The 26,177-nt window shown below is 36.4% G+C and overlaps 2 protein-coding genes across 8 annotated transcripts in view; both read right to left on the bottom strand.

Moving 5' to 3' along the window:
• Positions 1-9,871, bottom strand: part of hgs (hepatocyte growth factor-regulated tyrosine kinase substrate) — a 42,232-nt gene extending 32,361 nt beyond the window's left edge. For all 7 annotated transcript variants that reach the window (XM_056454163.1, XM_056454164.1, XM_056454165.1 and 4 more), the window contains exons 1-4: positions 9,746-9,871; positions 5,503-5,587; positions 5,336-5,411; positions 40-132 (exon numbers count right to left, since the gene is read on the bottom strand). In XM_056454163.1, coding sequence (XP_056310138.1) covers positions 40-132; positions 5,336-5,411; positions 5,503-5,587; positions 9,746-9,782 — 291 coding nt within the window. In that variant the 5' untranslated portion in view covers positions 9,783-9,871. The remainder of the gene's footprint in view (positions 1-39; positions 133-5,335; positions 5,412-5,502; positions 5,588-9,745) is intronic.
• A 5,108-nt stretch (positions 9,872-14,979) lies between these two features.
• cldnk (claudin k) lies at positions 14,980-26,020 on the bottom strand. Its single transcript, XM_056454162.1, has 3 exons — positions 25,655-26,020; positions 18,337-18,856; positions 14,980-16,015 (listed from the first exon to the last, which is right to left on the bottom strand). The coding sequence occupies exon 3, from the start codon at positions 15,859-15,861 to the stop codon at positions 15,211-15,213; it is 651 nt and encodes a 216-aa protein (XP_056310137.1). The 5' UTR covers positions 15,862-16,015; positions 18,337-18,856; positions 25,655-26,020; the 3' UTR covers positions 14,980-15,210.
• Positions 26,021-26,177: the final 157 nt, after the last annotated feature.

Genomic DNA, 26,177 nt, shown 5'->3' with positions numbered 1-26,177 from the left:
AGCTACAGACTTCACAGACAACAGGTTAGCAGGAATCACCTTGAACAGCTCTTTCAGCTCCTCCATCGTCTGCTTACTGGCCACTTCATCATGAATGGTCTGGCCACAGTTCTTCACCACTGACTCCAGGACCTGCTCACAACCAAACAAAGATTTACACATGACCTTCACGGAATGGAAAACAATACAAAACCATTCTCTTATACTGTATGCATTAAGCATTTGAGCCCAACTAAATTTGTTAAAGAACAGCAAAGTTCACCGAACAACAAAAACAGCACAGAGGAATAATGCCACTGAAATTCCCTTCTACATAATTGATAAAATCATTCCATCCAATCAAAATCCCAGCTTTTTTTTGACCATGAGCCATTAAAGAAGGAAAAAACAAAAATATATGTTAGTTTAACAACTGAATTTGTTATTGCTTTCATTAAATAAAGTAGTTAAAGGTGCCATACAGTGCACTGATTTATATGGAAATCTTTTTTGATATCAACAGTACAGCAGGTATGTGGCTTAGATATGGGTAAAATTTCTACAGAAATGGTTTTATATGCTGATTTATAACGACAGAAATTTCCTTAGAGTGAAAAGCTTGGTTTTGACCATATTTGGGAGGGTCATGACTATTAATGAGCTCTGCTCTGACACTCCACAGCTTGTGCTAATGACTTCTCTCTCTATCTCTCATTCTCTCACACACACTCACTTTTGCTGTAGCTCTCATTGTGCATTCACACGGGGCTTCAGTGCTTGACCGAGGGCGTGTCTAAAGTTGGGGCTGACCCGATCATCATAGCAGCGAAAGCCAATGAAATTAGTCCGCCATCAGCTTCTGTCTGAACTGGGGTTTTTGCATAAAGCAATCTGATTGGCTGACACTTACAGAATTTTCTAACTTCTACAGCGAGCAATGTCGCTGAAGCGGCGCCGACGGATCCAAAATGCAGTTCGGCAACGCCTGCTGTCACCCATTCAAAGTGAATAGGATGAGTTGATGCTGACATCCCGTTTGAATGGGGCGTCACACACTCTCGCTCTTTCACTCACACACTCTCACACACACTCTCACTCTCTTTGTCACACTTGCTCATGTGCACACTCGTTCTCATGTGTACACTCAAGGCTGGTTTATACTTCTGCGCCGAATGATTGGCACAGCATATGCCCGTTTGTGTTGCTCTGCAATAACACTTCCAAAACACTAGCTGGCAGTGAGGTTTTTATGTTCCTCTGTGTCGAGTTTCTTTGCTGATATTTAGTTTTTTCTGATTGCTAACTTAACGTACAAGTGGCTCAAACTCGATCATTTAGAGGCAGAAACAAAACTTTCCACCTGGAGCTCCTTCACAGGAATCAACACTTGTAAACACTCGCTTCAACGGGTTCGCGCAGCTCTCGGTTCCGCACACACTCATCAGCATAACCAAGCCAACCAAACACAGAGCTTGGCTATGCATCGTTACGACTTGTAGTTACTTTTTTGAAGTTACTATGCGACCACGCAGGCTGTGCCGGAGCATACGCGTGTGCTTGACGCAGAAGTATAAATCAGCCTTAACACTCTCGCAAACTCAGTCATGCTCTAGCACTCACTCTCAAACTCACTTGAACATCCACACACATACCCTATTTTTGCTTGTCTAGAAAATGCTTCTTGATTTAAGAATTTTTAGATATTTCAATTAGAAACAAGACAAAAATTCTAAGAAAGATAAGCATTTTTGCAGTGTATATTTAGACTTTCATCCAATGGCACCTTTAACTTTGATTTGAATGGTTTTTAAAGGGATAGTTCACCAAAAAATGAAAATTTCCTCAATTACTCGCACTCACGTATTTTTTTCCTTTTTTGAAGACAAAACAAGATAGTCAGAAGTATGTTGGAAACTAGTAGGCATTTTTCTATACTGTCCAAACTTTTTTTCATTTAGGGTTATAAGTCAGGGGCTGTTTTTTCCAGCACTCTTCAGTTTACCTTCCTTTGTGCTCAACAGAAAAAAGATTTTGAACAATTGAAGAGTAAAGCCCAGTTAAAATTCTATTTTTGTACCCCTACCCCTTTCTCCTTGGCCCTTGAAACAGAGTGCGAAGGGGAAAGGGTTCGAAATTTACCCCTAAGCAATAAGATTGTAATGATACTGTGCATTTACTCCAAGGCCATCATCTATGTAAACACACAAAAACAAGATTAATGTTATACCAGACACTGTAAAAAGCTCATCCCCAGCCACTTGACTTTTTTGTTATGGTTGTGGGACTATAGTTGTGGGACTATACAGGATTTAATCTTACGGATTATAGATAGCGAAATTTTGCAGTTTTTATTATTGTTTTTAAGGATGATGGTAACACGATTGTGGTTATGAACGTATTAAAACATTTGCTTGTTTGTTGTAAAAATTCATACTAATGGCGCAAAAAAAAAAAACTAATTTGTGCAACTCCTTACTTCCGTGTGCAGCCATTGTAACTGGTGTATTCTGGTAAATTTTCTTATCCCTTGATTTTAAGTGTGGTCCTGAGAAATCTAGCTATCTAGCCCTTTCCCTTAAGCCTATGCCTTCAAGCTTAAGAGAACTGGGACAACCTTACCCCTTCGCGTGAATGTGCAAAACGAGGGGTAGGATTAAGGGGAAGGGATAAGGGGTAGAATAGGGATTGGACCCAAGCAAATTATTTTCAATTTGTGTGTGAACTATCCCTTTAATTTAACTCTTGTTAACAAATGAAGCATTATTGTAAAATGTTAATAACCAAGACTTCAGAACAAAATTAAAAAAATTAAAAAAAAAAATCAAAACATGTCCAATATTTCAGATATCTTATACATGAGCCAGATTAACAGGTGAAAATGTTTGTTTGAATTTTTTTTTAAACGTCATCAAGGATTTGGTGTTGTGATAAACCACCACTGCCAATAAAACAATCTGTATACTCTCAAAGGCACTCAAAAAAAGTTTCAAAAATCATTAACTATACATAGTATTTTCAAGTGCTCATGATAAACATATGCATTCGTCAACAAAATATATTGTATATATTATTCATTATCAACACATCATAAAACGAATTTATTCATGTAGACACTGAGTGGTACGGTTCAGTTTGGTACAGTACGAGTCACCTTTATCTGGCTTGTTTCACCACTGACAAATGGTACCAATAGTACCCTTTTGGTGGGCGTGGTGTACAACAGAAAGTTGAAGTCATTCTTACACAAGGAAATGTCAAAGTAAAGCTATACGTGTCATTTACATATCATATACAAAACAGATGCTTTATACAAATAAACAGTATAAATGTATAAATATTAATAACTAGCCTTTCTATGAACATAATTTGATTATAGCTGCAGGTCAATAATAATGCAAAATAGCTTACAATGACGAACACATATAGAGCCTTACAGTGTCTGAAATGTTACAAATTACAAAAAAAATACCCAAAACATACATTTAGGCCTTATTTGTGTTCATAAATGATACGAAAAATATACAATCAATACAAACCTCTCATCTTTTTTCTTCACCAGAACATGTAACATTAACATCTTGTTAAAAAGTAATTCCTTCATTCTAAGCTCATAATAGTTCAAAAGGTGACAACAATTAAACGTGGCAGTTTGTTCATGTTTTAGGTTGCTGAAAGAATAATTTGTTCCTTTGTTTTTTCATGCATCACTCGCATTTGTCTGCTTCTGAAAGGATGTGAGAAGCCGCACTTCAATAATCACGTGCAAGTTATTATTATGAGTTCAAGTTCGTTATTTCATAGACTAAGGGTGTGCTCACACTATTCTATTTGTTTGACAAGTGTGAGTGCTCTGAATCGGGCTCTGAATCGGGTATGCTTGTAGTGTGAGTGCAAAGAGCGGCTGAGCCTGAAACTGAAGACCAGACGTCACTTTAAATGGAATGTTTCATGTGTTTATTAATCATTCTTACTTTGCAATGAATGCAAACTGTCGTAGCTTATTAAAGACGCAAACCCCTCGCTGCACATCAGCTGCACCTTCAGCAAACCTCCTAATACCGGCAGCACAATGACTTTTATGATAATCTATGAGCGGTAAAAGTTGTGGATCTGTTGAGCAAAATATTTGACTGCACGTCTTTGCATCCCAAACAACTAAAACGATACAATTAAAGCAATCTCCACTATGCTGACCGAGAGCGCTTCTCTTTCTGTTAAACTGAACAGTTGCATCAATGACATAAGAGTGCTTAGGTTCAGAAGACAAAAAATGCAATATAAGTGCAGGCCGTCGGGGGAGTGGCGAGGGGGGACAATCACGCTTAAGCACAGTTCAAGGCAACCGTGCCTAGTGAGAGTTCACCCATAGACAGAGCTCTGAAAAAGCGAAACCGCTCTTGCTTTTAGATAGCCTCATAAACAACAACAGGACACATGTCAGATTCTGCTCTTCTTCTTGGCTTTGTGGCTGTTCATCAAGACGACGACTTTTTGTTTGAGCTCGGGTCGACCATGACTTGTTATTGTATGTATATATTATGGTGTACTGTCTCGGCTGTGTATTGAAAAATGTTGCTTCCTTTGTTTTCAATCTCCAGGCTTGTTGCACCCTAGTGACATTTCTCTGTAAACTAATAGTGTTCAGCTGCACATCTAGCTCCACCCAAAAAGTGGTATGGTACAGTTTCTTTTTTGGCGCCTTTTGACAGTGAAAACTGACATAAAAGCGTACCGAACTGTACCGTACCACTCAGTGGAAATGGGCCATAAGTTGTCAAACATTATTGACAGCAAGCAGAGGTTAACTGAACAACAGAAAAACCATGGCAAAAACTGAAATGAGAAAGCAAGCACCAGGTAGAATGAAAAATAGTAAAGTTCTCAAAGTGTTATAAATTATTTTGGCTATTGGGAAAACTGTTCTACTGACTTTAATACTGCTGATGCTACAAAAGAAGCCTGACTTAATAAAATGTGTGCAAACAAACGTTTAACTTGACCTTTATAAATGAGGCACAAAATTTAAGTGGCATTTTAGTCTTCCCTTTATAAGAATGTAGATGATTTTCCATATTAATGCATCTGTATAATTATTTATGCTGAACTTTACTTTGAAATACTTTGAAAAGTTAAGATATATGAACTTTACTTTTTTTAATTTTCTGTGATACATCACTGTTAGGGGAACCATTTATTTATTAAAATAATTTTTGCATTTAAAGTATTTTTATTTCAATGTATCATTTATTTGATGAGTCTAATCTTTTATTTGTTTTCATTTATTTATGTTCACACTGCTTCTCTAAATGTTTTCACATAAATGGACTAAATTGTCATGTAGTCAAACTGCACTTACCTCGAGAGCATAAAGCGCCACATGTGGATTTTTGTCATTGAGTTTTTTCTTGATGGCACCAATTGCATATTTTGCCCTGGTGGCAGGAAATAACAAAACAGCATTAGAGGAAGTCAAGCCAAAAATCAAGTGACGTGCAATTATGACAAAATACTTTATGCTCTTACTGTGTATCGCCTTGGCGAATGAGGTCACAGATCTGCAAAATGGACTCCCAATCGGTCTCCAGCAACAGCTGACTGGTGGCTTTCTCTGTGAAGCATTAGAAGAGCACATGAATAATCATCAATAGTGTTAGCAGAACAATCAATACTCTAAAGGTTTGTTTACTGAAAATGTGAAAAGACAAAGAGAAAAAGAACATACTCAGATTTAAATGAACAGAACAGTAACAAATATGACTGCACAATATTGGAGAAAAACAAACAAAAAATTGGACATTGCAATATTTACTTCTATCATGATATATATAATGCAATATGAATACAATTTCACCAGATGACTTAAATAGAGGTGTAAACCTATACTGGTCTCACGGTTCGGTTACCATTATCATGCCATCGATTCGGTTCAATTCGATATTTCGGTGCATCACTGTGCATTGACGATGCTTTCCATACACAGTGTTGTATTTTGGGGAGTGGCTATCACAAGCTGTCTGTATAAACACACACAAGGACACACAGCACCACACTGTCTCTCATTCACACACATACACAAACATAGACAGCACCAAACAAACACACACACGCCACGCACGCTTGCTTGCTTGCTCGCTCGGGAGCGATATTGTGAGACCGCCCACTCCTGTTAAAATTACACCAGAGTTACCGACCGCTGCCGCGCTTTATTCGGAAATTTATTCCCGCACCGCATGAAATCTGGCCGGGTCCCGCGACAATGCACAGGTACAGCCACGGGAATGCATACAGCCGAGAGGAAAAGAGAGGGGAAGAAGAGTCACGCCAGCAGCGGAGAGGAGAATGGGCCACTGTGAGTAAATACCCGTGCTCGCCTCCCTTGCAACAGAGCGCATATGAGATAAATGACGTCAGTACATAATAACCAGTTATGATTATTACTGAACCGATACAGAATTGTCCGCGTCTGCATTGTGGTGCACCAAAGAAACAATTAATTTTGACACCCCTAGACTTGAATATCTCTACATCTGGAAAGATTTTATCACTTTAGATTGACTGGGATGATTTTATAGGGAAGTGTGTTTTCATAAATAAGCCATCTGCAAGCATAGATAAATTAAATAAAGAAAAATATTCAATTGAAGCAAACATTGTTTTAATGTATTCCCAGGAGTCCTAGTCTAATTTAGCACCATTATCACAGTAGTATTCATTCAATACGAAATCTTATTATCAATATAGTTTGCAAATATTTGAGAAATGTAGCAAAATTACAACTTTTTGTTGAAATTTGTTGTAATTAAAAAAAATTGTGTTCCTTTTTTAATTCAGTTGTTTACTTGCTTAAAATGATTAGCCCTCATGTGAAATGTTTTTTTTTTTCAAATATTTTCCAACTGGTGTTTAGCGGAAAGATCTTTTTTAAAACATTTTACGCACAATAGTTTAGGTCATTTTTAATAACTAATTTATTTTGTCTTTTCCATTATATTATTTTCTATAACCTTTGCAAACTACAAGTACTCAGCTTACAGTGCAATTTAACAGCTTAACCAGATTACGAAAAAAGGCAAGTTAGATTAATAAATTAGCAATTAAATTAAATTCCTTTACAGAGTATTTACATTTTTTGTAACTTTAACCACATAATGTTATTCCATTAGGTTTGATATTGTACGCGTTGATGACCTAACTTTACAAACATACAATCTTATAGATGCATAGCTGCATTTGTAATTTGCTTTTTTTGTGGGTCATGATCTGAACAGATCACGGATCAACTGTGATTTGTTACACCCGTAGTTCTTTGGTTACGCGGGCCTCCATCTAATGGGTGGTATGCGGCCACAGTTGAGGAGCTGATCGGTTGCGTGAAGTCTTCAAATGGAGCAAGCAGAGAAATAATTCTCCACTAATTTCTACTGTCTACCATCTGGGACAAGTCACAGTCGACTGCATGAGCACATAGGGCATGTATACCAAGAATGGCTGCATCTCTAGTACCCGCAACATGTCAAGAATTCATCTAGACAAAAAAAAAATTGACTAATCTGACAATGACTGCCAGAACAAATAACAAAAAATAGTGTAGTCTTTTTTTCAGACTTTCACAGTTGGGAGCCTGATCTCTCAACACTACCATTTTTTTTTGTGTTTACTTTGCTGTTGAGTGGAAAGAGTGTAGCACATATTTCCATATTCACCTAAATGTTGCTTAGGCAGTATGCAACATCTGGATGCTTAGAATCAATAAGCCACAGCAAATGTATTTCCAGATTTTTTATCAAGCAATAATTTACTGGCTGCCAGTCACCTAATGGCTACCAGTCTAGTGTATATATTAAGGGTTTTTGTCTTCTAGATGTAACTTCTTTAAATAAACATCTGACTTAAGGCTAGGTTACACAACATTTAAAATCTGCATAGTGTATTTGACAATTATTAATAATGTAAAACTTTAAGTTAAAAATTATTGTTTTTTTATGCTGTTTTACAAGTTTTTCACATTAAGAATCAGGAGTGCAAGAGATTTGCAGAGTGGGTGGCAACATCAACAGACTGAGGTAGCAAGACATTTGTTCTGCCCATTACATTACAAACCACAGGAGAGGGCAAATTCTTCAGCAGGATAGCGCTCCTTCTCATACTTCAGCCTCCACATCACAGCTCCCAAAAACAAAGAAGGTCAAGGTGCTCCAGGATTGGCCAGCCCAGTCACCAGACATGAACATTATTGAGCATGTCTGGGGTAAGATGAAGGAGGAGGCATTGAAGATTAATTCAAAGTTATCTGCATCATTGCGGAGATGTATGGATGCAGTCATCCAAGATCATGGGAGTCATACAGATTAATAATTCTTTTTCCACTGCACCATGACTTTATATTCCATACTGTACATCATGTCTGTTAAGTGACAAGACTTTTGTCTAAGCTAAGTCAAACCTTACTGTCCTAATTAAATTATTAGAAATCAAGGCATGATCCTATATTATTTCGGTAAAATAAGCGTAATCTAAAGGTTTTTGCCTTTCATATAAGCCACTTCTGATACTAAATGATCAACTAGAAATTAAGTTATTATTTGTTGTTCCTAAAACTTGGATAGGCGACAAAACTTTTGTCAGGTAGTGTACATCATTTGATTAACAGACAAACAATATTAACCAGCATTTACTTAAAAACATATTACGCAATCAATAAAGTGGTTTAAAAGACAGTGTTAAAAGATCAAGATTGAAGTGACACTTCATTTTTTAAATGTCATAAATTGATTCTTATAAATATTATTCTTATTATAAATAAATACATGGAGACGCCAAGACTTTTTGAAATACAATCAATTGTTACGCTGAATAAAAATCTAGTGAATGTCTTCAGTAAATCCTTGTAAAAAATGTATTACAGTTGTACCTTTGTAATTATTAAAAGCACAGAAAAAAATATAGCTGGATAAGACTTTTTTGATGCATTTACTTCCCTTTCGTTTTTGACGAAGTCAAAAATTGCCTAACATACACATAAAACATCATAAATACAGGCACAGGTGTTGACAACTTTGTTAATCTTGGAAATGGAGCTGGTTTGTGTAAGAGGAAGCCACTGTTATGTGGTAAACCTGGATGAAAATCGGCCAAAACATCCCCTTTCTTCTACTCCCAATAACAATATTTACATAAGCAAACATGAAGAACCAATCGAGACTAATGGGAGCATGCTACTTACACTCAAAATCTCTAAAGTACACTTTTCCATAAGAAGTGGGTTAACACAAATAACTGTTAGTCATGTCAAACGTCATTAAAATGTCCATTTAAACATCCGGTATAGTTACTGAATTTACAACTAGCATTAGAAAACAAGACCAACACGATTTGCCGTAAATGCCTTTAAACACACAATACAACGTATTTAAAGGGAGAAACGCATATTATTTGCCATTTTTAAACCCTGATTGTGATGTTTGTAGAAAATACGGCCTCCAATCCAGACGGGCTTCTAACTAACAGTTAGCATACACACAATAATACATTTTTAAAGACATTAACAACACATATGGTTTAATCGAAAAGTATGGTTTTAAGGTCGAGTTTAAGATCGTGTCACTGGTTTGTTGAAGCGCCGAAGGAAAAGGTAAAGACAATAGACGTCAAATGCTAACATTACCGTTGTGCTAGCGTTAGCATTAGCAGACATGTCATCTAATCGTAAGCGACGTGTCAGTCTGTCAGTCTAAAACAACATTGAAAAATGAAATGTGAAACATACCCAATAGTCGCTCAAATGTTCCACCGCCTTTGCCCATGTCTGATCTCTGATATCAGGACGCTCTATGTATGTTTGCTGTTGTTCACTTGTGTGAATAAGCGAGTTTCACTGCCGGGGTGACACGCGCATGCGCGTACATGTCGCAAAAGTCGCATAAAAGTCTATTTATTTATTATTTATATTTGTGCCATTTTCCTCAAATATTTGTTTAACAAATTGCTATATCCTCATTTACATACACAAGTATACAGTAATACTTTTTGATTGTATGTTAATTTTAATGGCAATCTTTTTGACACATTTTCAGTTTTTTTTTTTCATATAGTCAAAGAGAATGTATAAACACTTGTTTTTTTGTAAAAAAAAAAAAAAAAATAAAATAAAATAAAAAGTGCAGTCTTTGCATATCAAAATGTAAAGGAAAAAAGTTACAGAACAATTATTGTGGCATGAAGAATTAGAAGAAAACATTACTGCTAAAACAAATCTAAAGGTTGCAGTAAACAAAACTGAGTAGGAAGTTAAGATGATTTTGCTTTGAGTGACTTCAGCACATCTGGACATCTCTGCTCCTCCACAGACTATAGTGGGTTTTTTCAAGAACTTTGCAGGGATTTTCTGGAGAATTTTAATTGGTTGAGATCAGGACAGGCTTGCCTGTCTGCTGTTTGACACTATGTAAAGACCAATTTCAGAGAAGGATCAAACAATAATCGTGTTTTTTTTTCAGTGAAAGATTCATTGCCTTGCATGGAAATTGGCTAATGAATGCTGGAAAAGAACCGCATGTTGCTGAAAAAGTCTTTGATGAACATTTCAAGATCATTCATAAACATTTCTGATAAGCAATTTTTACCTGGATGATTCTAGAATTACAGGTTTGCATTCTTAAGATAAACTTATTATTTCAAAAAAAAAAACTTTAATCTAGCTTGAATAATAACACAAATTCTATGGAGTTATCCTGAAATATGTTTGTATATTTAGTCAAAATATGAATTTAATTTTAACTTAAACATCATATACTCTCAGAAATAAAGGTACGCAAGCTGTCACTGGGGTGGTACCTTTTGTACCTTAAAGGTCTATATTAATACCTCAAGGGTACATATTCTAAAAAGTACAAAAGTGTTCCTCTTAAAATTTTTAGGTACTAATATATACTTTTGAGGTACAATTATGGACCATTTAAGTACAAATGTGTACCTTTTGAAAAGGTACCACCCCAGTAACAGCTTGTGCACCTTGTGCTTTTGCCTACTTTTGACTGTCTTCATCTCCTGATTCATATATGCAGCTTCATTTTTTTTCATCATTTTTGTGTTTACTAAGTTTAATAAACATCTATTTTGTGCATTATTTGTCATTTCTGTTATATAGATTAATTTTTTTTTTATAACATCAGTTATTAAAAAAAAAGACATCAGTCAGTAAAAACTGGTAAAAAAAGAATGCTTGCTCCAAATGATAACACTTCCTCTGGTGGGAAATTCGAAGACATTGAGGTGTCTTTTTTGTATTGCTTTTTATTAATAAGTCTGTTATTGTGATATTTCAAATGACACAATAATATGGTGAAAATGCATAAAATTAAGTTTTAGACGTCGTACTATATGTCATCTGGTTTGAGGTTAGCACACCTAACTAAAGCACAAAATGTCAACTCTGTTATAATTAACTTTGTTATGGTTTAAAGTGAAACATTAAGTTAAACAACAATTAGTAACAGAATTAACAAAATTGTTAATGATGGATTGAGTTTACTGTAAATTGTACATTTGTTTTACATCCTTCACCATCACTCACACATTACCTCTACCTTTAATGACTTTTGCTCACACAAAATGTCTGTTGGTCTTAGTCAATCAATAGACTTTATAATGTTTCCTATTGTACCCACATAAATTAAACTGGCATTAATCACTATAATTAACATTTGACCAGTTCTCTGTCCACACAACCCACAATTGCAATGGTTAGTCTTTTTTTTTTCTTTTTTTAATTAATTCTTCTGCTGATGATGGTTTGATTGCTGCACGGCTTATTATACTCTGAATAATCTTAAAAATTGAGACATGTTGAGATACAGATGCTTAGCCTGTTCATAGCTGAACTGTTAAACAATTCCAGCTGTGGTGATGAATCTGATCGCTCAATGAGATTATGTAGGCTATCATTTTCTTGTATATTTGTCTTTAATTATTAACAAATGCATAACTTCAAATAGGACATAGCAGTTGAGAAATTGTTAGGTTGTTCTCTAGTTTTGATCTCCACATTAATAAAACCTTTTATCAAAAAAGGTATCAATGTTTGTATTACTGTTGACCATAAGTGCGATTACAAAAAATGCAGTCAATCAATTTGTGTTGAGTCTAAGAACTAAAAATAAGCAAATTTCACTTTGCTAGTCACTGTATGAATTGTTTGATATGTGACAACAGTACTGTGACTTCAATTCTTTTACTAGACATATAGTATGTAAGTACTCAGAAAACCCTGTATTTCACCCTGCCATACATTTTTATCTTAATCATAAAAAACCCTGGTGCCAGAACCACTCAACTTAGGTTCCTTTATCTCTTACTCCAGCAATTCATGACAACAATAACTACTTTTCTATATTTTACAATACCAGATTTTTGTCCGTGGCATTAGGTCATACATGAGTCACTACCTGGCGCAGTAAACAATGCAGCTATTGTGGATGCTGTGCTGGTGGTGCAGCATACAGTGGTATTGTACTGCTGTCTATAGAAGCAGCCCCCATAACAACAGCCAGAGATGCTCAGAGAGTCAAGACAACACCAGCCAAGAATGTCTTCATCAGCCGGACTGTTTACTTCAGGGTTGAGGTTTATCAGAAAGCAGATGTGTCAGATATTCTGTAAATCCCAAATGTTGTAAATGAACTTTAACCCAGTGACCTTTAAAGACCTACTGTAAGAGAATCTGCATTTCTGTTTCAGTTTTGAATTAATGAAATGAGCATGACGACATTTTAATGTGATTATTCCAGCTGAGACACCGATTTCTCAAAATGTCTAGTCTTATTCAGTCTAATTTTAAACAATCTGCTTTGACTGTTTAACACACTCTAAAAAATCTGGATTGCTGTAACCCATGGTTGTCCAAATATAGATAAACCAAAACACAACCAAACTTTTTTTGGTATATGAATATATATTTGGGTAAATGAATATATATATATATATATATATATATATATATTCATTTCATTTTCTTGTCAGCTTAGTCCCTTTATTAACCCAGGGTCGCCACAGTGGAATGAACCGCCAACTTATCCAGCACGTTTTTAAGCAGCAGATGCCCTTCCAGCCACAACCCATCTCTGGGTATCATCCACACACACTCATTCACACATACACTATGGACAATTTAGCCTACCCAATTCACATGTACCACATGTCTTTGGATTGTGGGGGAAACCAGAGCACCCGGAGGAAACCCACACGAACGCAGGGAGAACATGCAAACTCCACATTTGGAGTTTACATTTATACACATATTTGAAGTCAGAATTATTAGCCCCCTTTGAATTTTTTTCTTTTTTAATTATTTCCCAAATGTTGTTTAACAGAGCGAGGAATTTTTCACAGTATGTCTGATAATATTTTTTCTTCTGGAGAAAGTCTTATTTGTTTTATTTTGGCTAGAATAAAAGCAGTTTTTAATTTTTTAAAAACCATTTTAAGGTCAAAATTATTAGCCCCTTTAAGCTATATATTTTAAATGTCACTTTAAGCTGTAAAGAAGTGTACTGAAAAATATTGAGTAAAGTATTATTTACTGTCATCATGTCAGAGATAAAATAAATCAGTTTTTAGAAATGAGTTATTAAAACTATTATGTTTAGAAATGTGTTGAAAAAATCTTCTCTCCGTTAAACAGAAATGGGCGAAAAAAATAAATAGGGGGGGCTATTAATTCCGGGGGGGGGGGGGGGGGCTAATAATTCTGACTTCAACTATATATATATATATATATATATATATATGTGTGTGTGTGTGTGTGTGTGTGTGTGTGTGTGTGTGTGTGTGTTAAATTAATGTTGCTAGTTTTTATGTTTATTTTAATATTCATTCATTTTCTTTTCAGCTTAGTCCCTTTATTAATCCGGGGTCACCACAGCAGAATAAACCGCCAACTTATCCAGCACATTTTTACACAGCGGATGCCCTTCCAGCCGCAACCCATCTCTGGGAAACATCCATACACACTCACTCACACTCATACACTACAAACAATTTAGCCTACCCAATTCACCTGTACTGCATGTCTTTGAACTGTGGGGGAAACCGGAGCACCCGGAGGAAACCCACGCGAATGCAGGGAGAACATGCAAACTCCACACAGAAACGCCAATTGACCCAGCCGAGGCTCGAACCAGCGACCTTCTTGCTGTGAGGTGACAGCACTACCTACTGCGCCACCTTTATTTTAATATCTGAAATCTAAAATAAACATTTGTTTGAAAACATTGATAATTGTGACTAGTGCCACACTAGTCGTTATTTAGCTCAGCTTGAGCCATAACAGGAAAGCAGATTTAAATTACTAGCTGATTATATGATGCACAGAACACACTAATCACTGCACTGTGATTGCATGCTCCAGGAACCAGCCTAGACTAATCATACCTGTGTGATGTATGCATCAGAGGGTTAAAATGACCTTCATTTTCATTTCAAAGATAAACAGTTTTTATAGGTGCGAACTAATATGAAGGCCAGTAAATTATGACATAACTTTGGAATTTTAGGGGAACTATCCGTTTTAGTATCTAATTTTAACGTCACATACAATGTCAAACACTAAGGCCCAATCCCAATTTTACCCCTTAGCCCTTCTCTTTACCCCTTCCCCTCGTTTTGCACATTCACGTGAAGGGGTAGGGTTGTCCCAATTCTCTTTAGCTTGAAGGTGTTGGGTTAGATAGTAAAATAGTGATTTCCTGAAGATAAATACCAAAAAATAACACAACTGGAATAACTACAGAAGTCACGATTGTCGATCTCATATGAAGCAAGAGATCACCATGACATATGATGAAGTGTACAGGGGTTGTAGTGCTGTCCCATTTCTTAGGGGTAAAGTTTGAACCCCTTCACACTCAGTTTCAAGGGCCAAGGGGAAGGGGAGGGGGTACAAAAATAGAACTGGGATTGGGCCAAAGTGCTATCTTCAGCCATCAGTCAAAAAGAATTCAGATATAACACAAGGATTTAAGGTTTTATTATTGAATAACATAATAGACAAATACAGAGAAAGACGTACTTATAAGTGGACATTAGAGGTGGCAAGGTAACCTGATTTCACATTTCTATTCACTACCTCTCCAAATATTCTGTTGATACAAAATAGATTAAAATTAACTTGAATCTATCACAATGGGAAACTCTAACAGAGAAGGCTTTCGGGGACTGGTTTGCCTGTGGTGATCATTAAACATAACCCTTGACCTGGGCAGGACCACCTGCTCGGCGTGGGCTGCTCTCATCACTGCTAAATGTTGGAGAAGAGGGAATCCCGGGTGGATTGGACCCTGCATAGAGAAGTGATCCACCAATCAACAGTAAAGCCGAACCCCCCCAGCCCAAGTAGAGAGCAGGTCCAAGCTCACGTTTGTGTGGGGCCAACACATAGGGGTCATAGAAATCTCTGATGATGGAATGGGCCGTCCAGCAAACAGGCACAAGGATGAGGAACCCTGCGATGACAAAGAGCACACCGGACACACGTGCCAAGCGAGCCTTGAGGCTTGGAAGTCCCACACACTCAGTGCACTTGATACCCAGAATACCTAACGTGAGCGAAATGGTGCAGATTAGTATAGCGAGAACCGTAAGACCCCGAGCGGCCTTCATGTCACTGGGAAGAGCCAGCAAGCTGTCATACACCTTGCACTGAATCTCTCCTGTGCTCTGCCAGATGCAATTCATCCAGAGACCCTCCCATGTGGTCTGTGCCGTTACAATGTTGTTCCCGATGAAGGCGGTGACCCTCCACATGGGCAGGGTGCATACCAGGAATCCCCCCACCCAGCCAATGATGGACAGGACCAGGCCGAGGAGCTGCATGCCAGTGGTTGCCATGGTGAATCTTTCCTAAGAATGATCACTTGGATGAGTCCAATGGAGGGCACAGACAGAACCTTTGGTGCGCAAAGTCAGCAAGACCACCAAAGCCAAGCTTTTTCCTTAGTAAGTTAGTTTCTGATAAAGGAATGGTACAGACTGGGCAATGGACCTGGAGATTGGAACAAATGAAAGTGTATAAGTTACAATAAGTTGGACATTATATAATCTTTGAGAACACATACTGATGTAACTTGCAGACTTGTACATTCCTAACTGTTTGAAATAACTTCTACAATTGAATAAACCTAAAGCCAGTGCACATGGTTACAGGTTTCTAGCTTTCTTTAAAATATCTTATTTTGTGTTCAACAGAAAAAAGTCAAACAGTCTTGGAACAAGTGAAGGATTATTCAAAGATGACAGAATTTCACATTTCTGAGTAAACGTTAATGGAAAATTGGTAAAAAAAGTTAAATTAGGATTTATACTAAGGTTTGCTGTAAGGTGGTCCTCCAAAAACAAAGTTCTAAAAACAAAATTTCTGGCATAGACTGCTAGTAAAAAAATTCTATTACTAATAAGTCCACATAAGTACCTCAGAGTGTACATCGGTGTATTTTTTGGGGGGTAAATAAAATACATTGAAAATCCTAATAAGTTGACTGAAATAAATTAATTGAGTAAACTTGTTGCCTCAATTTAATTGAGTAATGGAGTCTCCCAAAACTTGCATATTTAAGTTTATTTAACTTGCCGGATTTGTAGACTTAAAGTTTTATTTATATATATATATATATATATATATATATATATATATATGCATGTGTGTGTGTGTGTGTGTAATATATACTATGAAAAAATTCATAAATAAATTTTAAACAAAAAATAAGTTGCCATTTATTCACATTATGTTAAATAATTATATCTGAAGCCAGTTGTTTTCTGATTTAAAAAAAATACCTTGCACTTAAAAGGTATTTTATTAATTAAGATTTTGAGCTCATTACACTTGAAATGTTAAGTTTGTGCATTTTCATGGTACATAAGTTAAATTAACTCATATTTTTAAGTTATAGGACCAAAATGCAAAATTTTAAGTTATGTTCAGTCAACTTTACTTAATTGTTTAAGTAAAGACAACATTAGGGTTTACAGTGTACAGTGATGTTCCTTTGCGTAGTATTACACTGTAAAAGTACAATTCATGTTTTTTGGTAAACACACAATCATATAACATGTGTATTATTTAGTACGAGGAGTGCAGTTCCCTAAAACAACATTGAAGAAAAACTACTTTTTTAACTTCCTGATATGAAGATCATTCTGTGAGCCGAATTCATTCCTGGTCCAGGTAAACAGCTGACTTCTGATACTAATGTATGAGTTGTTTATCTGGTTTAGTGTTGTTACGTGGTTATGGGTTAAAGATAAAAATCACAGAAAGATAAGGTCAGTAAGTGACTTTATCACACTATAGTCACAAGTTAACAAGGTAGTGTTTAATGCCACCCACTCACTATATGACTTTCAAAGTAATCAGATTTCTGTTCTTTCCACATGGCCCTGCTCTCTGTCGTTACCAATAATACTTTCAGTCAAAATACATTTCACTCTAAAGGAGGTCCACATGCTAAATACTTCTTGAGCAATGGGAAAGCAAGAATAAATATCTCAGAAAAGTCATTACAGCATAAGTGGAAATACCTTATTGTATTGTTTCTCTGTACTTCTATTGCACTGCTGTTTTAATTTGCAACCCCCAAGCATCCCTTTCAATATTAATGTGGTTTTACACCCAAATATTTAGCCACTGTTATGTACAGTGAACATTACTGGATTCACTATACTGTACGTTTGAGAGAATGGGTCCTTTTCACACTGGGGTGGGTGTAGAGCTACGCCTGGTGGGGTGAGTGGATTATCTCAGAAAAACATGAGGAGCCTCTGGACACAAGAAGCTTTCTTTGAAACATTCAGAGTGGGACAAGCAGGCTCGGGTCTGTTTATGTCCCATCTGAATGCTGCTTTAACTGTGCTCCATAAGCATTTAGCCTCAATGAGAAAAACACATTTTAAAAAGAGCAGAATATGTAACCCTGGACCACAAAGCCAGTTATAAAAGTTAATTTTCTGAAATGAAGGTTTTGCACATTATCCGAAACGTGAATAAAGCTTTTCGTGTGAATGTAATGTGTGATTTGTTGAATAGGCCACAATATTAGGCTGAGAGACAGTTAATATTAAGTTCTTTTCAATGTATATCCCCAATTAAAATTAAGTTTTTATATAATTATGGTAGGAAATTCACAAAAAAATCTTCATGGAACACAATATTTACTTAACATTGCCATTAAAAAACTGTAATTTTGTATATTCCTATACAATGTATTGTTCAATGCTCCCAAAACTTACCTGTTTTATAGTCCTGGGTCAGATATAAAGTTTATTACTGAGCCATTAACTTTAGATTTCCATGAAAAAAAATGATACCTGATGAGTGAAGTCTCTGAAGTCTCAGTCTTCTCAGTCTCTCATCTTCTAATCCTCTATGTTCTTGTGTTGTGCTCCTGGATCCAGAGCTTGAGCCGAAATGCTATAGACATGTGATGGAGGTGTAACCTGCAAATCGAGATGCTCAGCTAGGGTTGAACGTCACGTTTGGAAGGCGAGGACAGGAGTAAAGTGCTGCCCTCTGGGATGCCAGTTCGGGTCTGTGCAGCGGTGGGCAGAAGCACGAGCTTATGTGTGTGTTCGTGTCAGTGTGTGAATGCGTGAATGTGTCTTGAGTGTGTCTCCCAGTGCCTGGTGTACCAGCACAATGACTCGCTGTTCTCTCGCCCTCGCGCTCCTCCATCCCCAGCCCAACCCAGCCATCCAGTCCTCTTTTTCATCCTTCGACTTCTCGCTCCTTCAAGTGAACTCCATATTTTCTAACTACTTTCCATTGATTGCACTTTCATAAATGTTCACAGTGAGACCGGAGACAACAACTTGAACGTCTCTTTCATGTCTGTAGGACAATGGAATATGCGTGAAGCTATAAATAGAATAAATACTTAAATAGACACAAATGAAAGTAAATAAATGATTATAAAAGCTTATACATTTTTCAAAGATACAGTAGGTGAGAGTTCAAAGTGGCTATTACCGCCATGGCTTATACCGCCGCCGTTTGAAATAAATGCTGCTCTGTTTTTAGTGTAAGACCGCAGTTTGTGAAAAAGCCGCCAGGGGGCGCAAAGGGACGGGATGCGAACGGAAAGAAATAGCCTTTACAGCAGCTCTCTCTCTCTCTCTCTCTCTCTCTCTCTCTCTCTCTCTCTCTATATATATATATATATATATATATATATATATATATATATATATATATATATAATTATGTATTTATTTAATTATATATAATTATAAATATATTCTTAATAAACTTCCCAGCCACAAATATTAAAAAAACACAACTTGTATTAAAACTGGGCGAGGATTAGAAAGAATACGATGCTTGTTATATAATTTAAAATGTTATTCCTCTTGTCCAATTTCTTTATGCACATTTTTTCACTCGCTACTCTGCCAGGAACTTCGCCGCTAGAGAGCACCTTCAAAAATCTCAATCTCATGGCTCATTCTTCACGAATATAGAATTAAAATAATGCCGCGTTTGGTTCATTGTGCATCCCGCGGGTGCAACCAACAAGAATTGTGCATTTTAGTTTAACTTTTTGAGCGTTAAAAGCAGTTCGGTGTTAGTTTTTATTTAAATATATCAAGCCGAAACTAAACAGCGCATTCTCTCCGCCTCCTCGTTCATAACCAGCGGGACCGGGACAACTGCTGAAGCAGGCAATAGAGAAACTCCGTCATTCATCATAATCTTTCTTAGCTGATGTTTCGGAGTCGAAAGAATATATTAAAGAAAAATGTTCTTTTAACAGTCCCTATATATTTTATCTTTTTCTTTCTTTTTTTCCTGTCATTTCTCTTCAGCAAATTATATTTTTTAAAGCTGCTTGATTCTTTTAAAACCGAAAGCAGAGCCCGTCAATTGGTGTTTTTCCATAAGATACGTTTATCCTACGATAATTTATCCTCTGATCCTTTTGCATAAAGGTTTTAATAAAAAAAAAAAAAACAGGTCACTTAATTACTTTCGATGTGCTAAAATATTTGTTAAACGAATGTTATTTAAAAAAAAAGCATATGCACATATTACAATTGTAAAATAGTCTAAAATGCATGGTCTAATCAGAAATAAAGGAAATTAGTTATATTTAATGCATAAAATAGGCTAGCCTTTTTATAAATTGAGTTTAATTGATTTGAAACTTTTAATTGCATTTTAACGTCCTGTATAAATAATAAAAATTGCATCAGATTGACGAAAAAACGAATATTAATACCTGCAAACAGAGCCACGGTTACTTTTTTTTCACTGACTGGCATGACTGGCAAACGCGTCAGAAAAAAAAACTGCTGAATCTCTGCGAATATTTGGTTAACTTATAAAACAAATGTCTGGTTTAGTGATGTTAGTAATGCATAGAAAAATGCAAAGCAGAATTCTCCTGAGCTCATTAAACCACTGATGACAGCGACGGAATCACTGGCCCACCACGTTCTTACGAACATATTTTATTTATTAAAGGTATTATTTCATTGACCTGAACATAACCAGTTATAATATAATTACTAACCCATCCTCTAAAGCAGGCAACACTCTATTCAGCTATGTTTTGTGTTTTTACTTAGAAATATTTTCTTTTTGGCGAATGCTTGGAGCGTAATATAGATATTTTAAATAACAGGTAGTAGGGGTGGGCGGTACACCGGTGTCATAGTCATCACCGGTGTGACATTGCGCCACGACATGGATTTTCTAATACCGTCAGTACCGTAATAAATCAATTATGCGCCTTGAACGGCTGCATTTACATCAATAATAGCTAATTCTAAATAATAAGGCATTCAATTTTCTTCAAACGTTCAGTTGTGGTCTGAATACATGTCCTTATACTACAGGGCTCGAAATTGCAACCATTTTGGTCGCATGAGCGCCCGAAATGTAATCTATGCGCCCTCATAATATATTTGGGAGCATTTGTGTGTCTGAATATAATGAACAGGGAGCTTTTGTTACTGCAGGAAATACAAACGGCTGAAGAGTGAAAAGTGCACAGGTTTGCAAACCTCCCCTAAAGTTATAATAATAATAATGGCGCAGATGACAGCGATCATAACATGAGGTAAATGTTGATCCACCAGATGAGATCAATCGAGTGTTTTCGGAGAAGGTGCCCGAATCTTGATGCGTTGCATTCACCGCGTGTTCAGCGCAAATGTCCGCTAAATATAAAATCTAACACTGTACACATCATCGCCAAAGAAACTTACCTTTACTAAGTTTACACTGAAACTACGGCTCATAACAAAGAGCGGAATTGCGCTGGTGGTCATCATGAGAATCCTGCTCTGTCTGCTCATAAATTGGTGCGGCTGAGTCGCCTGCTTTATTCCACCAACACAGAGAAATGAAGATCAGTTCATAACGAGACTGAGCATTTACAATGAACCAAACCAAAACTTTTAAAGAGTGATAGAAGTGAAACTTTCTTTTGTCCGTTCTTCCTTAAGATGTTTTTTATTTTGCTATTGAAAGTAATTCCATGATATTATGCCGTCACCGTTCAAAAGATAGAAACATTCATTTTCATAAGGCCCCATATTTAATGCGGTTTCGTTTTTAAACGCATAGGTTTTGTTACGCCATCCGTCCTATAGGAGTTTTGGATTTTGTGTATTCATGTTTGTGAAAAACACTTAATAGTGGAGACCCCTTCCCCCTTCTCATAACCAAAAGCTTGTCTGTCAGGAGTCATGTCTATTTAAGTGTCTTTAATATGGTGTATAGATTATTATGCGTTATTGAAACATCAAGAGGGACGCAGCAAAGTCACTTATAAATTAAAATTGTATTATTTTAAGCAATTTTATTATTTTTTGCAACAGCCTTACATTTAAAATGGAAACTTAACGGCGATTATAATCAAAAAGAACTCAGCCTATAAGGCTAGATGTTTTCTTTCCCTTATTTATTAATTTATTTGTTCATGTGTTTGGCGCATGTAACTCGTGTGCCATCGGAAAACTAGTGTAATGACGGCAAGCCATCTTTCCCAGACTCGGGGCAAAGTCCTGCCTCTCCTTTCACTCCGTCCCGAAGCCCCAGCTGGCCCTCCTGGCATCCTCTGCGTAAAACTTATGCTGGATAAGTTGACGGTTCATTCCGCTGTGGCAATTACAGACTAATAAAGGGACTAAGCCAAAAAGAAAATGAATGACGAATGAATGAATGAATAAATAAATAATAATAATAAAATAAAAATAAGGTAATAATCTTTACACACAGATGCCGCGTAAGTGGCCTTTTTTAATTTAGAGATGGTACATTTGAATTGCCTCTGCCATTTCTTCCCCCACCTCAAACCTGAAAGTTGAAGAGAGAACTATATTCTTTGAATAAAACTATTGAGCTATAAAGGGAAAAAACGCAGAAGAAATTTGCCATTATATTAATTTTAGCACAGCTGCCAGTCATTTTCACATTCGTTTTTCAGTTAGGGATTAATATTAAAGTAGCCTAGTAAAAATGTCTATACTATAATATTATAATTTGTTATATCCATTATTATTATTATTATTATTAAAGCTATACAATTGACAAAACGCAGAGCCCTTAAAAAATTTGCTTTCATTTTGACATAGCTAAAGCACACGTTTAAAGTTATGTAAAAAAACATCCCATTCTACAGCAGCAGTCAAGTTAGGACACTTAAAAATGCCTTTTGCGTTTGAAGATGATCGACCTGCGAAGTTATGTTTACAGTGTTATAAAAGAAAAAGGTAGGCTATTTAGTGCGTGTGGATTTACCGTAGACAGGCTTTCTGTTTGGCTAATGCCTAAAAATGTAAGTAAGTAACACATTAATTTTAGCAACTATTTTTAAATGGCATTTAAATTTTAAATTCATTTTTTTAATTTAATTTAACATTTAAATATAATTTAATTTAAAACATTTATTTTTTCCTCGCTGATTTTGGTTGGGTAATAAAGCATGATGACTCAGATATGATCTAGTTTAGCTTGCATGTGTGGGCATATTTTGACGTCTTTACCTAAAACTTTAAACATTTATAATATTTAAAATAAAACGGAAAGAAATAAGGAGACTAACATAATTTAAAACACTTATTTGGTGTTTAAACCACCTTCAGAAAGTTTTGCCAGCTGTGGTAGAGCGCAACGGAGGCTCCACTGGAATGTAGCAGATGTGTTAAAACTTGGTATTATTTATTAATGTGTTATTAATGTGTTTTTGTGTTCCTCGTCTTGTACGTCGCCGTGTTATTGTGCGTCAACGTCACGTTTATCTGTCCTTAAGCGCGCATATAGTCGAACATTTCTGCTCGACATCGGTAGAAACAAACTTCACAAGTTAAACTCCGCGGACACTGATGAGCTGCAAGATTTCGGCTTGCTCCGGATGCGTACCCATCCTCCGACCCCCACCTCACCACCTCGCCCACAATGGAGGCGCTTCAAGCGGCTCGAGAGGAAGCAGAAGAGGGGTAAGCGCGGGGGTATCCGAACAAGGCTAGCGGCTAACCCCCACAAACCCGCAATCCCCTCCATCATTCTAGCGAACGTACGCTCGCTAGACAACAAACTGGACTACATCCGTCTACTTCGTTCATCACATAGGACTGTAAAGGACTGTTGTGCTTTTGTGTTTACGGAAACTGCACATTAGTGAGCAGCAGACAGCCCACCACGATGCTTTTCTCATCCTGGCAGGGGACTTTAACCTTGCAGACCTAAAGAGTGTGTTTCCAAAAATACAACAACACATAGACTTTCCAACACGGGGCAATAACACAATGGACTTTGATTATACCACACAGAGAGGAGCTTACAAAGCCTTCCCCCTCCCCCACCTTGGTGGACCACTTAACTGTCATGCTAATGCCTGCTTACAGACCGATAGTTAAAGTCACCAAACCGGTTTGCAAGGAGATACAAGTGTGGCCAGAAGGTTCTTCAGAGGCTTTACAAGACTGCTTCAATACCACAGACTGGGATATGTTCAAACAGGCTGCCACTCAAAAGAGCAAGAGCACCAGCCCCAATCATGTACACCTTCTACAGAGGCACTATTGAGAGCATCCTGACCAGCTGCATCACTGTGTGGTATGGAACCTTGGATTTTCTGCAGGAAAACACTTCAATGCATAGTGAGAACAGCTGAGAAGATCGTTGGTGTCTCTCTCCCCTCCCTTCAGGACATTTACAGCACACGTACCCGTAGAGCCCTCTGCATAACAGCAGATGCCACCCACCCAATGCACAACTTCTTCAGTCTGCTGCAATCACACACACACACACACACACACACACACACACACACACACACACACACACACACACGCACACACACACACGCACACGCACACGCACACACACACATATTAATTTATATATATATTTGGTTGACAATAAATAAATAAAAGAAAGAATTAATGAATGAATTCTACAGTCTGCTTGTGCCTCTATGTTTATAGAGTTACTGGAGACATCCAGTAAGACACAGTCAAACATTCAGTCCAAATGCACTGGAGAGACCTGAAACATGTTAATTTTTCCTTATTGGCTATATGACATTTAGATGTTGCATATTATTCTGTGGTCTTAAGAAAAGTGTTAAGTATTTCAGCACATAAGAGCAAATATAGCTTATAGCCCATTTCGTTGCGCTCGGCAGCTTTTCACTAATAAAGCTCTTCATGTAAATTTCATTTTTCAATTTTAGCACGTCATATAAAAATATCGCCCTTGCGCCCTCATTTATGATATCCTGCCGCCGGGCCTGCTATAGCGAAACTTTATTGTTTGAGAAGAAACAAAAACGGAAACTGTGCATGAAAACCTGGCTGGGAAGACGGCGATAACATGAATTTTCTGTTCTTCAACGAGAAAAAAAAAATCGCAGACACGACACAATGACGGCGTTAATTATACAACGCAGTGTTTACGATCATATTAACAACTAACATTAATATCAATAACTCCTCTCGCTTTAGACTTTACCTTTTAGAGCTTGTTCTTGTCGGCGCAATATAAGTTTATTGCATGTATAGCTACGAATCAGATTATGAAGAATGATTAAGAGCATGCTTTTCCTTTATTTCATCCTTTCCGTAAGGTGTTTTATTTATTTATTTATTTATAATTTTTTAAATAATGATGACAATATTCACTGTCTAAGCATTCCTCGGTATACTACCAACAAATTACGCCCCTGTACCCAAGTAGCCTACCTAAGTTAATTTACATTTCATGTAAAAAATAAGAAATCAAAAAAGACCAAAGTATTATGCTAAATATCCGTACAAACGAACATGTTTGTTGTTTAACTTTCGTTGATAAAACAACACAATACAGCCTATAATAATGTAGGCTAGTTAAATAGAAATAACTTTAACTGTTTGAAACAGTAAACGTTACATTTTAGAAACTTCACAAATACTAATCAATAATAATATAAATAGTAACGAAGAACAAAAATATTAGCCTAGGCTTGTAACAACATAAGTCAGATGTTGAAAAACCTGGCTGGGAAGACGGCGATAAAATGAATTTTCTGTTCTTCAACGAGAAAATAAAATCAATTCAAACCATATTTGGTTCATTAAAAAACAAAACATTTTTACATTTGGCAGAGAATATCTGAGTGGTGCTTGCCCACACAAAACTCACCCCGCCATGATGGTTTGAGGTTGTGGATAGTCGCCAAGATATTGCTATGTATTCCCTTGTGGAAAAACAAGTACACTTTTAGCAGACTTTAGTACAGAAAAAATCATTAAAAAAAGTTTTTCAGTGCAATCTAAATTTGTAGTCTAATGTAAACAATTAATTGGATGTTAATGAAAATATTTTGTTTTACAATTTGTGAAATGCAATTATTGCAATTGTGACCAGAGCACATAAGCAGAGCTTAAGCACATAATTACTTGTTTTAATATTACATCTACTGAAAGTGTATACAGTATAATTATGGTGACTAAAATATATTTTATGCCATTTCTATTGACATGTGTTTTTCAGGTATTTAAATATATGTATAATTGCATTACATTTGCTATTAAGAACGAGCAGTTTAGTACAGTCAAAATATTAACTTTAAACATTATACTGAATAACCTAAAGTTAAAATTATAATCAAGTACGGCAATATTTCAATGAACAAACAAAACTAATCTTATTTTTTAAAGCACGA

Source organism: Danio aesculapii, chromosome 3 (assembly GCF_903798145.1).
Source record: "Danio aesculapii chromosome 3, fDanAes4.1, whole genome shotgun sequence".
In the NCBI taxonomy this organism is placed as follows: Eukaryota; Metazoa; Chordata; class Actinopteri; order Cypriniformes; family Danionidae; genus Danio; species Danio aesculapii.
The sequence above is the reverse complement of the archived record's forward strand: the minus strand, read 5'-3'. Positions and strand labels throughout refer to the sequence as shown.

What these genes read in the sequence shown, in the direction of transcription:
- cldnk (XM_056454162.1), bottom strand. Translation starts at nt 15,861, where the DNA reads ATGGCAACCACTGGCATGCAGCTCCTCGGCCTGGTCCTGTCCATCATT.